At 41.3% G+C, this 16,085-nt stretch overlaps 1 protein-coding gene across 1 annotated transcript in view; it reads left to right on the top strand.

Annotated features, from left to right (window-relative positions):
- myo15aa (myosin XVAa) overlaps positions 1 to 16,085 on the top strand; it is a 285,041-nt gene that overhangs the window by 139,394 nt on the left and 129,562 nt on the right. The window contains exons 24-29 of the mRNA XM_059979671.1: positions 762 to 937; positions 6,410 to 6,494; positions 11,862 to 11,894; positions 12,583 to 12,664; positions 14,480 to 14,610; positions 14,700 to 14,795. Of these exons, the coding sequence (XP_059835654.1) occupies positions 762 to 937; positions 6,410 to 6,494; positions 11,862 to 11,894; positions 12,583 to 12,664; positions 14,480 to 14,610; positions 14,700 to 14,795 (603 nt within the window). The remainder of the gene's footprint in view (positions 1 to 761; positions 938 to 6,409; positions 6,495 to 11,861; positions 11,895 to 12,582; positions 12,665 to 14,479; positions 14,611 to 14,699; positions 14,796 to 16,085) is intronic.

A 16,085-nucleotide genomic window follows, 5' to 3' on the forward strand; every position in this document is an offset into this window, starting at 1 on the left:
TGGAGGCTGCCTTTTGTGTTTCTCCTCCAAATAACTGTCAGCAAAACCAATGGATGGTCCGTGATGAGAGTATCCACCTAACTGGAGACTCACTGAACACGGCGGACCGCAGCATTCCGTAACATCCAGCACCTTACTGATCAGTCGCCGGAGGTAGAGTCTTCCCATTAATGTGATCATTCCACAGGCGCATGTTGCTGCCCTACTCACAATTGTTTGTCCTGCAGCCAAAGGGGAGGAGAACGTGTGCTTCTCGATCGTGATTGTAAACTGGGCTATACTGGTGGATAAATGGGTGTGGATGCCAATACCACTCCAATGTAGTGCATTTATTTAAATGCACTGCATAGGCATATGAAACACGCATTTTTCAGTGGAGTTTAGTTCCATATATAGAGTCTCACTCACATATAGTTCCAGAGGCCAAAACAAGGTACAAATTCAGTAAACAAGGTGTGTGGTCAAAACAAGGTACAAATTCAGTAAACATTTTGATGCTGTTGTGATGATGTCAGTGGGAATAAGAACATAATTTTTCACCTAACTAAGGGACCGTTCTTCTTTTGTGATCCTGAAGATCAAGGAATTAATAATTTTGATCTAATCCAAAAGTTGGTAAGCATTTACGTTTTTGTAAATACTGCCATTGAAAACTTAAATTAGCATTTAAACAGGAAAGGGTGGCGAGGTAAAATAAAATTTTACAAAGCCGTACATCTATCAATACAAGAGTGACAAACTGCCATCTGGATGTGTTTCAGATATTTATCAAGGAGAACTTGTACCACACTCTAGACAGTAAACGGGACGGCCTCATGCTTATTGCCTCTCTAACTCTGCAACGCTATGCCCGTGGTTTCTTTGCCAGGAAACGTTATACAGAACTCCGGAGAACAATCATACTGCTGCAGGCTTCAGCCAGAGGCTACATTACCAGGTACAAGAGAAATCCTGTATCCAAAATGGAGAGATTAATCTGTGTTAGAACAGAGCATCATAAACAAGTTGAAAGAAAAAAAATGAATGGAGTGTTTTGTAATTCCAAAACTAATTGAAAGAAGAACACGGGAGCCAGGAGATGCGTGTGTACTTAGTTTTACTATATTGAGTGCATATATATGACATGGAGACATAATGATGTATGCCATTCACATACTTTTACATATAACCCATAATGAATTATGTAAATACACTAAGAACAATTAATCAAACAATATATTTCCAATATTACTTAACTATTAAATACACAACACTCCACCCTGCATACTTATAAACTCCAACTCAATATAGAATGTATCTCAACTCAAATATGTAATGTATTGCTCTCTAGTCATCTTATATGTATACCTTTGTATACTTCTCAACTGATTGACATGTCATCACCAGATTACATCAGACGCAATCTCCGTGGTGTAAGAGTGGTCTCCGTGGTCCCTAATCTCCCCAAGTGCCCACTTTTGATCACCTCTGTAGTGAAACATTGAACCTCCTTGTTTGAGGAGCTCTCAGTTTGGCTCAGCTGTTTGTCCAGCATACTCCTTCTGAGGTTGGGTTTAAGGAGAGCCAAGTGTGAGTGCAAGGGATGAGCCAGGAACAGCATGGTTGGTGAGTTGTTGGTTGTGAAATATGCTGCATTGTAATATGCAAGAAGGAAATTAGTGAGCTTCTGATTCAGTGTCAGTGTGGTGTGTTCTGCTGACATTGCTCACAGTGAGTTCTTTGGGCTCTGGACAAACCTTTCCACCAAGCCATTTGTGAGTGATACGGTCCAGATGTGCTGTGTCTTATTCCATTAATGCTCAGGAATGACTGAAACTGTTCCACCACAAACTGTGGTCCATGGTCACTGGCTAAGTGTTCAGCAACTCTAGTCCTTGCAAAGAGGTGTTTCAACACATCAACTGTGTGTGAGGCTGTAGTGGAGGCTATACTTCGGGCCAATTTGTAGCTGCATCCACTACTACCAAGAAATTTGTGCCATTGAATGATCTGGAAAACTCTACATGAATTGTCTACCAGGGCAATGCAGGGCATTCCCAAGGATAGAGAGGTGCTGCTCTTGACATTTTCTGGATGTATTGGCAGCCCAACAGTGCATGGCAAGCTGGTAAAAATGGGGGAACTGATATTTCTGCTGCATATTCCACCCATTTTGGGTTACCATGTAGACCTGAGATAGTTGGGGCTCTTTTCTGGTTATCTTTTTGGATCACGCCTGCCATAATGGGGCTTTCAATTTGCATTAGGGAGAATACGTCAAGAGGAATGTCCTCTTTTGTCAACTTTTCAGGTATTTTCTTTTCCAAGATTAAACAGGACAATCCAACAGCATTTCCATGATTAGCTGTCCTCTTGAATTTTATATTTTAGCTGTGTCCTCCAAGAAGCAGAGCCCATGGAACACTAATGGAACATTATTCTGTGGCTTGAATAAGAACTCCAGTGGTTGACAATCAGTAATGAGGGTAAACTCCTCTCCCATACAAATACTGATTGAAACGTTTTACACCCCAGACCAGACTCAAGGCCTCTCTGTCAATCTGTGCATAATTTTTCTCTGCAGTAGTAAGGGACATGATGTAAAGGGTATCAGATGTTCACTTCCATCACTCGTTACACGTGACATGACTGTCCACAAGGACTATACCATAAGGTGAGGTGTCACAGGCAAACTCACAAGATATTGTGGATCATAATCTGTGAGTACAGTGTCTGACATCACCATTTCCTTGGTCCTTGATGTGAGGAAAGCTACCTCACACTGCTTTGTCCATTGCCATTTCTTTCTGCTCTATAGTAATAAATTCAAGGGGTGGAGCACAGTGGCCAGGATTAGCAGGAACCTGCTATGGTAATTGACAAATTCTAAAAAGGACAGCAACTGTGACACATCCTCTGGCCTTGGGGCATCTACCACTGCTTGAATTTTCTCAGCACACTTGCTTAATCCTTTATGTATCAATAGTGTGACCATAGTAAGTGATGCTTTGTTTAAAGAATTCGCACTTGTCAAATTGTGTTCTGAGCCGATAATCTTCAAATGTTTTTAACACTGCCTTGATAATTTGGAGACATTCCATGTCATCATCACTGGTAACAATGATGTCATCCAGGTAACACTGAGTGCCTGGGCAGTGTTGCTGCACCTGGTCCATAGCTTTCTGCCACAGTGCAGGTGTAGATGCTACTCCAAAAATAAGTCTGTTATAGCAATAAAACCCTTCATGAGTGCTTATGATGAGAAACACTTTGGACTCTTCTTCCGTCTCCATCTGCAGTTAGGCCTCAGTTAACTCAACTTTGCTGAAGTTTTTCCCTCCAGAAAGGTTTGCAAAGATATCCTTTATTCTTCACAGAGGGTATTGATCTATTTTCAGTACTGGGTTGATGATATAACCATATAATCATATAACAATTACAGCACAGAAACAGGCCATCTCAGCCCTTCTAGTCCATGCCGAATGCTTACTCTCACCTAGTCCCACTGACCCGCACTCAGCCCATAACCCTCCATTCCTATCCTGTCCATATACCTATCCAATTTTACTTTAAATGCCAATATCAAACCTGCCCCTACCACTTCTACTGGAAGCTCGTTCCACACAGCTACCACTCTCTGAGTAAAGAAATTCCCCCTCGTGCTACCCTTAAACTTTTGTCCCTTAATTCTCAATTCATGTCCTCTTGTTTGAATCTCCCATACTCTCAATGGAAAAAACCTATCCATGTCGACTAAAAGGATGACCTTAAAATTCCCACAGATCCTTACAGGCCCATCCTTCTTGGCTACTAGGACCAAGGTGTTGCAAATGGGCTCCATTCTACCCTGGAAAGAATTCTTTAAAAACTCCATGCAATCTAGCTCACTGGCCACTTTATTGCGGGTAGTAAAAGGAACAGGACGGATTTGTAAAACTTGGGTGTAGCATCTTCATTTCACACTATTCTATCCTTGATATGTTTGAGTTTTCCAATGCCATCCTTGAACACTGCTATGGCGTCATCTATACCTTTCTTAATTCACTTTCTGCTAACTCTGTTGCAGGGGATGTGGCATGAAAATGGTGGATGGCTCTCCAATCACGTTGTAGTTGTTTCAGCCAATCACGATGCCACAATGATGCCTTCCTGTTTTTACCACATACAAGCCCAATGTAGTTTGTTGGTTGTTGTATTTCACTGTTAAGAATGTCATTCACACGAGTTATCTTTTCTTCAGTATAAGTCCTAAGTTGGATATCTGCAGGCTTCATTTCAGTATCTTTGAAATGCCATTCAAACTCATTTCGTGAAATGACTGAAACAGCTGAGCCATTGTCCAATTCCTTTTTAATTAATTTGCAGTTTACTTCTTGTATAAACCATATTGCTTGTCTCTTGTTAGTTTTCATATTGTAAATCTTAAGGCTACGCAGTCCCTACATGACTCTATCATAATCAGATTTTTCATCAACAATATGCAGATTACTGCTCCTTTTGAAACTGCAGTGACTGTTTTTTATCTTTTTCTCTTCCCTGTGCAGTCTGTTTATTTTTGTTTGCCCAGTATGCTCTTTTTATGTGTCCTACTTAGTTACATTTTATGCAAGTTTGCCTTTAAATCTGCATTGGTCTGGTGTATGTGAGCCCCTGGCACAATGGTAACACAATTTGTTTGGCCAGGCTAATTTCTGTTTAGACATTGCAAATTTGTTCACGCTCACTTTCATTCCTGACTGCAACTCAATTGCATCTCGGGTTGCCGTTTCCATTAATATAGTGATTTCAACTGCTCTTTAAAATGTGAGTTGTGCTTCAGTTAAGAGCCATTTTTGGATGCTTTCTTGTAAAATTCCACAAAATAAACGATCTCACAGTGCATCTTTAAGCCTATCTCTGAACTAACAATTCTCAGACAATCTCTTCAATTCAGCCACACAAGCTGAACTGGACTCCCCTTTCTTTTGATTCCATTTATGAAACCTAAAGCATTTTTCAATCAATAATGGTTTCAGTACTAAATGCTCCTGTGTTACATTCATGGTATTAGCAAAGCTGATTTCGGTTAGTTTGGTTGGAACAGTCAAACTTCCAATCAAACTGTATATTTTTCCACCAATTATACTCAGCAAAACTGGCTCTCACTTTTCATTGTTTATTTCAATTGCTTCAAAATACTGCTCAATTCATTCAGTATACATCACTCAGTTACCTGTTGTGCAATTGAACGTGTCTATCATTCCAATGCAACCAGCTATTTCTGCTTTTTTTTCCGATTTATTATCATTATCATTCAATACACACTGTTAATGAACCTGCAATTTTGTCTGTTTTCTGCTTTCTTTAACTTGACTGTCTCTTCCCCTTGCTGAAGAAACACCTGCTGTGCTTTTTTTTCAACTTGAGTATGTGTCTCTCTCCCCTTGTGAAGAAAAAAAATCATGCTGTACTTCAATAGGTAGGTAGTCATCTCAGCTTCACTTTAAAACTACCTCTTCACCATTGTTATGTTTTGCAACTCCAAAACTAAATAAAAGACAAACACAGGAGCCCGGAGATGTGTGCGTAATTAGTTTTACTTTACTAAAGCACATACATGTGATGTGGAGACATAATGACGTATGCCTTTCACGTACTTCTACATATAATCCATAATGAATTATTTAAATAAACAAAGAATGCTTGATCAAACAACATATTTACAATATTACTCAAATATAACTGAAATATGAAATACATGTCACAATTAGATCAGCCAGGATCTTATTAAATGGTACAGCATCAATAAAGAACAATGGCTGCTTCTGAACCCTATTTTGTATGGTCTTATATTTGTGTAATGGCCTCATGGTACAATTCAGTGAATGTGTACTGACCATTGACACCTTCAAGTTTGATGATCAAAGCTGAATAGTTTGCAAGAGGATGACCAGTGGCAGTACAAAATGGACACTTGTCAGCACACCAATCCTTGGAAATTTACATACCTAAGCCTTCCCAAGATCACTTCTTGTTCCAATATTTCAGTAAGGGAGACTGCAACATTGCAAGTCTAATATCAAGGGAATGGACTTGTTCCTTAAGACAACAATATTTTTGAGGATAAAGAATATACAATGGTATTATATGTTTTTAAAAAATGGTATCCTTGGTCTTTTGGGCCAGAAGTATTTAACTCTCAATGGCAGACCCTGTATTTAGCCAATTTAAACATCCTGCCCAAGGCATAGTTACGCTATAGAGAGGAGAACATGGGAAGTCATCTGCATAGATGTCAGTTAGGTTTTGTGAATATTAAGTACAATTTCCCAAAGACTATAGGACTTACTAAACAGTGCGTTATGTTTTGAAGTTATGTCCAAACCCATTGTGAGACCAAAAGGAGAAAATCAACCTTCATATATTCTTTTTCTCTTTGTTTATCTTTAAGGAAAAAATTCCAAAAGTTAAAGGAGAACTTCATCAGAGTCCGATCCATTGTTTTCATGTTTACAAATCGCAGGAGATACCTCAGGGTGAGTTTGAACACCAAGTAGTCATTTCACCTTGCAGTATCATAGATGCTGTGTCCAAACTCACATTGTCTACCATCTGTTGTCCACCCAGTTCTGTATACATAGTCCATTTTGTCTGTGTCAGTCTAATTTACTTATTTGAAATCTATCTGATTTATGTGTATCTGGCTCAACTGGTTTGATTTCCCGAGCCAATCTTATCCATTTTCACTTTGTTCGCTGAACAAAGATCACCTGATCTACTTCATTGCATTTATTTACTTTCTTTCTAATCTGCCATTGTATGTTTTATCTACTAGGCCAAAGTATACCCAATATATTTAGTCCATATTTAGCTGATACACTTGATCTCTGTCCACTTGGCATGCATCTGCTTGGTTTACTTGGCCTCCATCCACCAAGTTGATCTACTCCACATTAACTGGGGTTGATATTTGTCCACTTATGGTTCAGGTGGATATGGACAATTACAAGCCACTATCTGATAGAGCCTGGCCAACTTAGTCAGGACAAGCCACACATTCATTTTATTCTTGGTTCAATTTGTTGTGTACAAGGTTGCCAATGTAGCGTTAATGTGACTCGGATACCACAGTATTAAACACATACGCTTATTCACCAGACTTCCATTTTACAAAAACCCCGCGTTCTGACATCATACATACTCTGACCTACAAATACTCACATAATACATTACATCCCGCTTCTCAAGTTTTTTTTACAATACTGTGAATTACCAAAACAATGCCTCTGGGTATGACTTTCTAACATTACAATAGCCATGACATAAACTAATAAAAATCTTAACTTCTTATACTGTATTCTACATTGTATCTTACAATACTAACAGCAGTATATTTTCTTTTACTAACATAGACTAATAAACCTTTTATTTCACACCTTGGAACTTACAACGTGTGATTTTGTCTCAAACTGTGCAAGACTGTAGGTAGATCTAGTCTCTGTATCTAGCTGGAAGTTTGACTTGTCTCCCAGACCTTGTGCGATAGAACTGTGACTGTGCTTGTCCTTCAGAGTCAGTCTCTCGAGTAACCTCTGTGTCTGCATTTCCACCTTGGTCTGTCTGCACCGAACTTTCACTGTCATTGCGCCGTGGGGTTTCGTCACGCCCCTCACTCTTGGTGTCGTTTGTTTCCATGTCTGTATCTGTGGAAATGTCCTGTGTATCTGTACGTGGAAACACCCTCTCACCTGTCTTCAGCAGATGCTTCCTGTTCCTCCTGTAGACTTTTCCATCCGGCGTGCGAACTATGAAGCATCTTGGTTGCTGATGCCTGTTCACAACCACAGCTGGCTGCCAAGTGTCTCCTCTCTGTATTCTGACATCTTCACCAATATGCAGATCTGGTAACTGTCTTGTATGTCTGTCATAGTAGCTGTTTTGCTTTATTTGCTTGTACTTTAGCTTGTCATGTACTTGAGCATAACTTTCAGGAGTCAGTAGAGTTGTGGATGTTGGCAGTTTGGACTTCAGCCGACATTCCAACAACAGCCGTGCAGGAGAGAACCCCACACCCTCAATCGGTGTGTTGCGGTATTCAAGCAGAGCAATGTACGGGTCACCGTTGCTGCTGTGTGCCTTCTTGAGCATGTTCTTCTCAGTTTGTTAAGATCTCTCAGCTTGTCCATTAGACTGAGCGTGCCCAGGACTGGAAGTAACATGTTGAAATTCCCGGCTTTCTGAAAACTCTCTCAACTCACCACTGGCATATTGTGGACCATTGTCACTGACGACAATATCTGGAATACCTTGTCTTGCAAATGTCGACTTCATTGCGGTAATGACACCTTGACGGGACGTGTCACTTAACTTGGTGATTTCCGGATATTTTGAATAGTAGTCCACACAAAGCAGATATTCTGCACCATTGTAGCGAAAGAGATCTGTGCCAAGCTTCTCCCATGGTCTTCCTGGTAGTGGGTGGGGAAGCAAAGGCTCTCTTGGATTGCTATTTTTATTTTCATTACAAACAGCACACTGAGACATAATGTCCTCTATCTGAGTTGACATACCTGGCCAATAGAGAATGTCCCTTGCTTTCTTTACATTTCACTATCCCCAGGTGTGACTCATGAATTCTGTTGAGCATTTCCTGTCTCATTTGATTTGGTACTATGTGTTTTGCCGCTTTGAACATTAGTCCTGATGCATAGCTAATTTCCTCTTTAAATGTCCAGTACTTCTGTATTTCTTTTGGAACATCTTTTCTTTCTGTTGGCCTTCCATTCATTGTAATGTCTCTTAGCATTTGCATTTCAGGATCTTTCAGTCACTTTCCTGAACATGTTCAACTTCTCCTCAGAGATGGGTAGCTGAGGTGTAACCCAGTTGACCTCCAGCTCTCTTCCTAGCAACTCTTCCTTTTGCTCTTTGAGGTAAGCACGGCTCAAAGCATCAGTGATGTACAGTTCTTTTCCTGGCTTATAGGTGACTGTGAGAGTGTACCTCTGTAGCCTGAGAAGCATCCTTTGCAGCCTCATAGGAGCTTGATGAAGTGGCTTTTTGAAGATGCTCTCAAGTGGTTTGTGATCACTCTCAACCTGGATTTCTTTGCCATATACATACTGGTGGAACTTCTCACACCCATAAACTATGGCGAGTAATTCCTTCTCAATTTGAGCATATCGGCATTGACAGTCTGTAAGTGCTCGTGATCCATATGCCACAGGCCTCCCATCCTGCAGTATAACAGCTCCTGTTCCCTCTGAACTGGCATCCACAAACATTGTCACCGGTTTATTGACATCATAGAACTTGAGTGCTGGTGCATTGGTAACCAACTGGCATCTTCCCAATGCCATTCAGTGTTGCTCTCTAGTAGCTTTCGAAGTGGAGCACTGACCTCCGATAAGTTGGGAATGAACTTGGCGAGATACAGTATCATGCCCATGAACCTCAAAAGTCCTTGCTTGTCTTCGGGTGGTGGTAGCTGTACCACAGCCCTGACCTTTTCATTATCTGGTTTTAGCCCATCAGCGCGAGTACATGACCTATGTATTTGATCTCTGTAGTTGTGATCCTACATTTACTTTTGTTCAGTTTTAGGTTGTACGTGCTCTCTCCAGAAGCTTCCTCAATCTCTGATCATGCTCCTCAATGGTGTCACCCCATACCAGCAAATCATCAATGATACTGACCACTCCATCCAGGCCTTCAATCATTTGTGCCACTGACCTCTGGAATACCTCTGATGCAGAAGAAATCCCAAAGGGTAGACACAGGAAACGATATCTCCCTATGGGCGTGTTGAAAGTGCATAATTTGGAACTTTCTTCATCCAGCTTGATCTGCCAGAAACCTTGATTTGCATCCAATACTGAAAAGTATTTTGCATTAGGCATGCGGGAGACAACTTCTTCAACCGTGAGCAGCAGATAGTGCTCTCTTTTGGTGGCTCGGTTGAGATCTTGTGAATCCATGCAAATCCTAATCTTTTTCTCTGTGACCACTGTCACCATACTATTCACCCAGTCGGTCGGTTCTATTTCTCTCGTTATGACTCCCATCTGTTCCATTCTGTGTAGCTCCTCCACTACTCGATCCCTGAGAGCTACTGGAACCTTCCTCGGACATGCACGACTGGTGCAACAGTTGGATCAATCTGGATATGGTGTTTCCCTGGTAAACATCCTAGTCCAGAAAACAAGTCAGCAAAGTCTTTGAGAAAGTAATTTTCTTTCTCAACACCATAGATTCGCTTCACCAGGCCTAGCTCTATGCATGTTGCACTGCCTAGTATTGCCGAAACATGCTGTTGCACAATCTCACTATCTTGTGTTTCTGTCCTTTATACACACAGGTGAGTGTTTTCTTTCCCAATGATGCTGTCTTGTAGCCAAAATATCCAACAAGCTTGCAGGTGGATTTTCCAAGTTTTCCTCTGATGTCCAGTGAGCTGAATGTTTCTGCTGACTTCGCCCCAGTGTCAAGCTTAAATGTCACATTCCTCCTGTTTATTATCAGATCTTGAGTCCATTCATCTTCAACATCCACCTCTGCATTATCAATATTCTTGATGCATACCTCTTGTTCCATTTCAATTGTTCCAAGGAACATGTCACTGTTGCACTCACTCTGTTCCACAGCATGCATTTTACTTGCTTGCTCCTGCGATTTGCACATCTTTGCAAAGTGATTTTTCTTTCTGCATAATTTGCATGTCTTACCAAAGGCTGGACATTTTCTGTATCCATGTTTATAACCACATCTGTTGCAGTTAACTTCCTTTTGATTATCCTGTGGAGCTGGCTTTGTCCTACTCTTGTCAGTTTTCACAGCTTTTATTTTGTATACTTCAGTCTCTTCATTAAGCATTTTAACCTGACTCAACGTGATCTCGCTAGCACGGCACATATCAATTGCTTTTTCCAATGTAAGCTCCGCCTCAACAGTCTGCCTCTCACAAGGTCATCTCGTATGCCGTATACAATTCTGTCATGTATTAAAGAATCATGCAGTTGTCTGAACTCACAGTTTTTTGCCTTGTTCTTCAAATCTGTTACGTAGGCGTCTACAGTCTCTGTCGGTCCTTGAGCCCTCGTAAAAAATATGTGTCGAATGTACGGTAGGTTTTTTCTCGGTTCACAGTAATCTTGAAACTTCTTCTTCAACACTTCAATTTTATCTCGCTCACCCTCTTGGAAGACAAATGTGTTGCAAACCTTTATTGCCTCTGCCCCCGCCACATGCAGAAACGTAGCACATTGCACTTTCTCCGTTTTGTCATCTACGCCACTAGCGGTGCAAAACAGCTCAAACTGCTGGAGCCATACCTTCCAATTCCCACCAATATTATCTCGTAGGCTTAAACTTGACAGTGGCTGTAACTGTGACATCTTTTTACATGTTTTCTCTTCCTTTCCTTTTCGCTTTCTTCTGACACCATGTAGCATTAATGTGACTCGGACACCGCAGTATTAAACACGCACGTTTATTCACCAGACTTCCATTTTACAAAAACCCCGCGTTCTGACGTCATATGCACTCTGACCTACGAATAGTCACATAATACATTACAGCCAACTCGGGCCTTCATCAAAATGGAAAATGTTGGAAGTCGTCTGTGGGAAAAGAGATAACGCTTCAGCCAGAATACCTTTCATCAGACTTGTCTCTCCGCTATCCTGGTCTGCCCATCAACTGTACACGCCAAAACACTGTATGGGTGTTGAAACCTGAGCAAGTAGATTCAGAGTTCTTTCTCCAGCATTTGAATAGATTGTTGCCTGGTGTGATGGTGACTGAGGTCAGATAAATTACATGGAAATCAATCTTGTGGCTATGAAATGTTTCTAAAACATGAGCTATACTGCCTTCCTAGAAACACATTTTTCTTTATTTTGTAGGTCCGAGAACAAAAACGGGAGAGGATTGAGATGGTAACAGATTTCTTTCCATATCATCTTTGGTTTGCACCCCTTTCATCCTCTCACTAGGATATAATCCAAAGTTTTAGACATTTGTTTAAAGATTCAGTACGGTAACAGGCCCAATGGGCCCACACAGTCCAATTGCACCCATGTGACCAATTAACCTTTAACCCATATGTCTTTAGAATGTGGGAGGAAACCCATGCGATCATGGGGAGAATGTACAAACTCCTTACAGAGAGTGATGGAGTTGAACCTGGGTCTCCCGCACTCTAATAGTGTTAGCTAACTGCAGCATGCCATGCCGCCCTTGCTGTGACATCCAATAAGTTTAGTGCACATTTACCCGATACACTTGGCAGTATCCACAGTGTGCATCTGCTTGCTCTCCTTATCCTCATTGTGATCCTTAGCCTGTAACAACACTATTAGGATCATCATCTTACCAAAAGGACCATGAACTTCTCTGAAAGTATTGCAATTACCAGACAAAAAAAAGTTATAGCTCATTGTGCTTGTGCAGAATTGCAGCTTTTGGGAATCAAAGGGCCAAAGTCACCATTTCCTTATCTTATGTGCCACATCCCAAAATGCTCATCTCTATAAATAGTTGTTATTACCATATTGAAACTCCAGTTGTACTGCCATTATTACCCGGGAGAGAATTTAATTGCAAAATAATTACATTAAAACTCAGGAACAAACAATGAGAGAAGTGGTGAACGTTGCTCATCTGGACATTCCTGCCGAATTGGCGACCTTACTCCAAGCTGCAACAGGTAAACCTTTCAGCTGATCACTCACTGAAATTTTTCAACCTCTGTTGTTTCCTCTGCTTCACACTTTCTCTCTCTCTGTTACTCTGCCTCTCTATTGGAAGTATTACACAGTAAACAAGTGTGATACGTCGACTGTAGCAAAATGATTGCAGATATTGTATTCAGGTGTGTAACTGGAAAGTATGCCATTAAATTTCCTCCCACAATTTCTGACAGCCATCCCTTAATCTGACTACCCCCAAACTCCCTACTACAGATTTCCCTCATCCCCCATTGAACCCTGAGGCCTTCATTGGTCAGGGTCAACCAGGAAAGTTGTGTCCTAGCTGCCTAGGCACACAAGCCAGGGCAGTATAATATGGAGAGCAAGCTGTTACCCATATGGCAAGTCTCCCCTCCCCACGCAGCTGATGAACCCAAAGGAACGGCAGAGACCAATACAGATTAGCACAAGCAGCATCACAGGAGTTGCCAATCATCGTTGAACTCAATGTAAGACTGCCTTAGAGTCTCCAGCTCTGGATTTTTTGCTCGGGTTTACTCCTAAGGCCTTTCCAATAAGTAGATATGGCCACAAGGCTGCAGAGGTTTGAGATCAGAGTTTTCCTTCTAGATAAGTTGCCATGGCTGATGAACCACATCTGCTTGAAGTGACTGGTTTTAAGGTGCCAGTAACCTGCCTTTTCCCCTTATCCTGTCAGTGGAAATGGTTCCGCCAGGCTTCGTAGCTAAGCCACACATGAAGGCCAGGAGCAGGAGTTGATTGTCAGAGGCTATTTGAGATCCATATCTGGGAGCGTTTAATAAGTAGTGGAAGCTTGTCCCCATTACCACCCCAGGCAATAACAACTTGAAGGGACAACTGAACCCTGACAGCTGACTTCTGCTCCAACTCCTCTGTCAGTCGTTCTGCTCAACCTGTCTGCTTATCGGTCAACTCTTCAGTTCCCTGAAGCTTCCCCCATCCCTGGTCGTTGCTCCACATTGAGTTTCCACACGTGTTGAGCTTTAGACTTACAATTCCATTCATCAACGAATAAACTCTCCTTGGGCTTCCAGCCGGGTACAGGTGTCGATTATAACCCATGTTTCGATGGCAAACTGCCATCTTCTTCAGAGATGATGCCTGGGCAAGTCTAGTCTGGAGGTATTTATACCCACATAGTCCCTCCCTCCTGATTGGTTAGTACTCATCCAATCTGGTTTCTGTTCTCCCACCTTGTTGCAAATTTAATTCCAGTTCTTACTTAGGCGAGATCTTTGTCTTTGTTAAAATTCTTTTTCTCTAGTCTTATTTCAATGGTTTCCTTTACCAGGCAGTCCCAAAAGCCATTGGCACAGCACAGTAGTTTTGTGCTGTTGAAGTCAATCATATGGCCATTGCAAATGCAGTGCTCTAGAGAAATGAATTATAAACAAGGTGGGAGAGCAGAAGCCTGACTGGATGCAGACTAACCAATCAGGATGGATAGAATACAGGGGTATAAGTACCACCAGTCTAAACTTACCGAGGCATCGTCCCTGAAGAAGCTGGAAGAGTTTGTCATCGAACTGTCGGCTACAATTGATACCTGTACCCAGCTGAAAGCCCGAGAAGAGTTTATTCATCATGTACACCGGGAAAGCACTAGATCCTTTTTCAATTCCATTCAATCTTTCCAAACAGAATGATACCCTCAACCCCCAACTAGAACTCAGTCAAATGACAACGGACAGACGAATAATCAGCGGTCTCCATTTTCTCTCTCAAACATTTATAATTGAGAAATCTAATCCAAGAGAAAGCTGTTCATGCTTTGATGTTTTGTTTTGCAGTAAATAAAGAAATCCACTCAGATTGTATTCTACAGACTGAAACTCCCAAGGTGCATTTGGGGCTTCAGCTAAAAATGCCTCTTGATATCAACAATTATCCTTTCTCCAGATTTGTACGGACCCACTTCAGGGTAGGTGATGCATGGAACGTTTTGCAGGTTACAGATTACATGAACCAACTGTTCTTCTTATTCCCTCATGGGCACCTTCTTTTGTCTAGAGCCAGCTATTTGGAATGTTGACTACTCCACTGGAAGAAGCACTGACCCAAACCAAAGAGGACTTAAGGCAAGAAGCTGTCACAGTCTTCAAGCTGGTAAGGTCCAAAGAACAGAACTATTTGTGTCCTTTATACCAATACATAGAATGTGACCAATTAGTGCAATTGCTCATTCCAGATCTCCACCTACTGCTCTCTGAAGCAGTTTTTAATATCAGTATTGGTATTGGTTTATTATAGTCACATAAAAAAAATTTAACAAAAAGCTTGTCTGGTATACTGTTCGCACTGATTAAATTATTACATAATACATTCAGGTAGAACAATTCAAAGGATATGGGGAGAAGGCAGGGGAGTGGGGATGACTGGAAAAATTGAATCAGCCCATGATTGAATGGTGGAGCAGACGATGGGCTGAATGGCCTACTTCTGCTCCTATATCTTATGGTTTTATGGTGTTATAGAACAAGGCAAAATCCAAATCTTCTGACAACCTGAGCCATCCTACTGGCAACGAAGAGCCTCCAATCTTCCTGCCGACCAATGCTACAATCCGTCTGAGTCTCCAGTGGAACTGTTGATTTGCAGTAACAGGAGAGCGGGCTGTAACCCTGGACCAAAAAGGAAATCCTGCCCTCGTTCAAGTTTATTGTCAATCAACTATGCACATGTATACAGCTACATGACACATTGTTCCTCTGGGGTCAAGTTGTAAAACGCTGCATATACAGTCACAGTCAGGACATATAGATACAGTCCAGTACATGCAGTCACAAAATGATATCAGCACAAGTCCCTTAGTGGCATGGCCTGAAGATTGACAGGTTGACATTAAGTGTGAGGCGCATGTTTTATGTGAAACAGTAAAATGTTACTGACACCATTAAAATAAAACAAAACAGAGTATAAACATGTGAAGCAGTAGCAATTAAAGATGAAAAGTGAAGAGAACAGGATTGGCATCCGGTGTGATTTCAGTGTGATGTCTGGCACATTTGAGTGCACTAGAATTTCCAGACCTTCGTGCTTTAATTGGCTGTTGCTCCTGGACCACCGAGAAGGTTTGTTCTTATTTTATGAATAATCAACACAATCTGTTTCCTATATGCAACTACATATGTTTGCATGGGTGTGTTTGCTTATGTGTGAGCAGGTGTGTATGAATGCCAGGTGGAAACAAGAGATCTGTTGAAAGTGCTTGCATATCTTTGTGTGTTTACATCGGTCTGATTATGTACTAATTGTCTCCATACATTCACTTCTGTGGATGTGAGAATGTAAAGCAGCAGAGAACAACTCAGCTTTTGGAATGTGAAGGTTCCAGGTATCTACCTTCTGCCCGTATTGTATTTTGTGATGTGTTTATTATGATAATTTGTCACATGG

The sequence above is a fragment of the Hypanus sabinus genome, chromosome 9, assembly GCF_030144855.1.
Source record: "Hypanus sabinus isolate sHypSab1 chromosome 9, sHypSab1.hap1, whole genome shotgun sequence".
NCBI classification, from domain to species: Eukaryota; Metazoa; Chordata; class Chondrichthyes; order Myliobatiformes; family Dasyatidae; genus Hypanus; species Hypanus sabinus.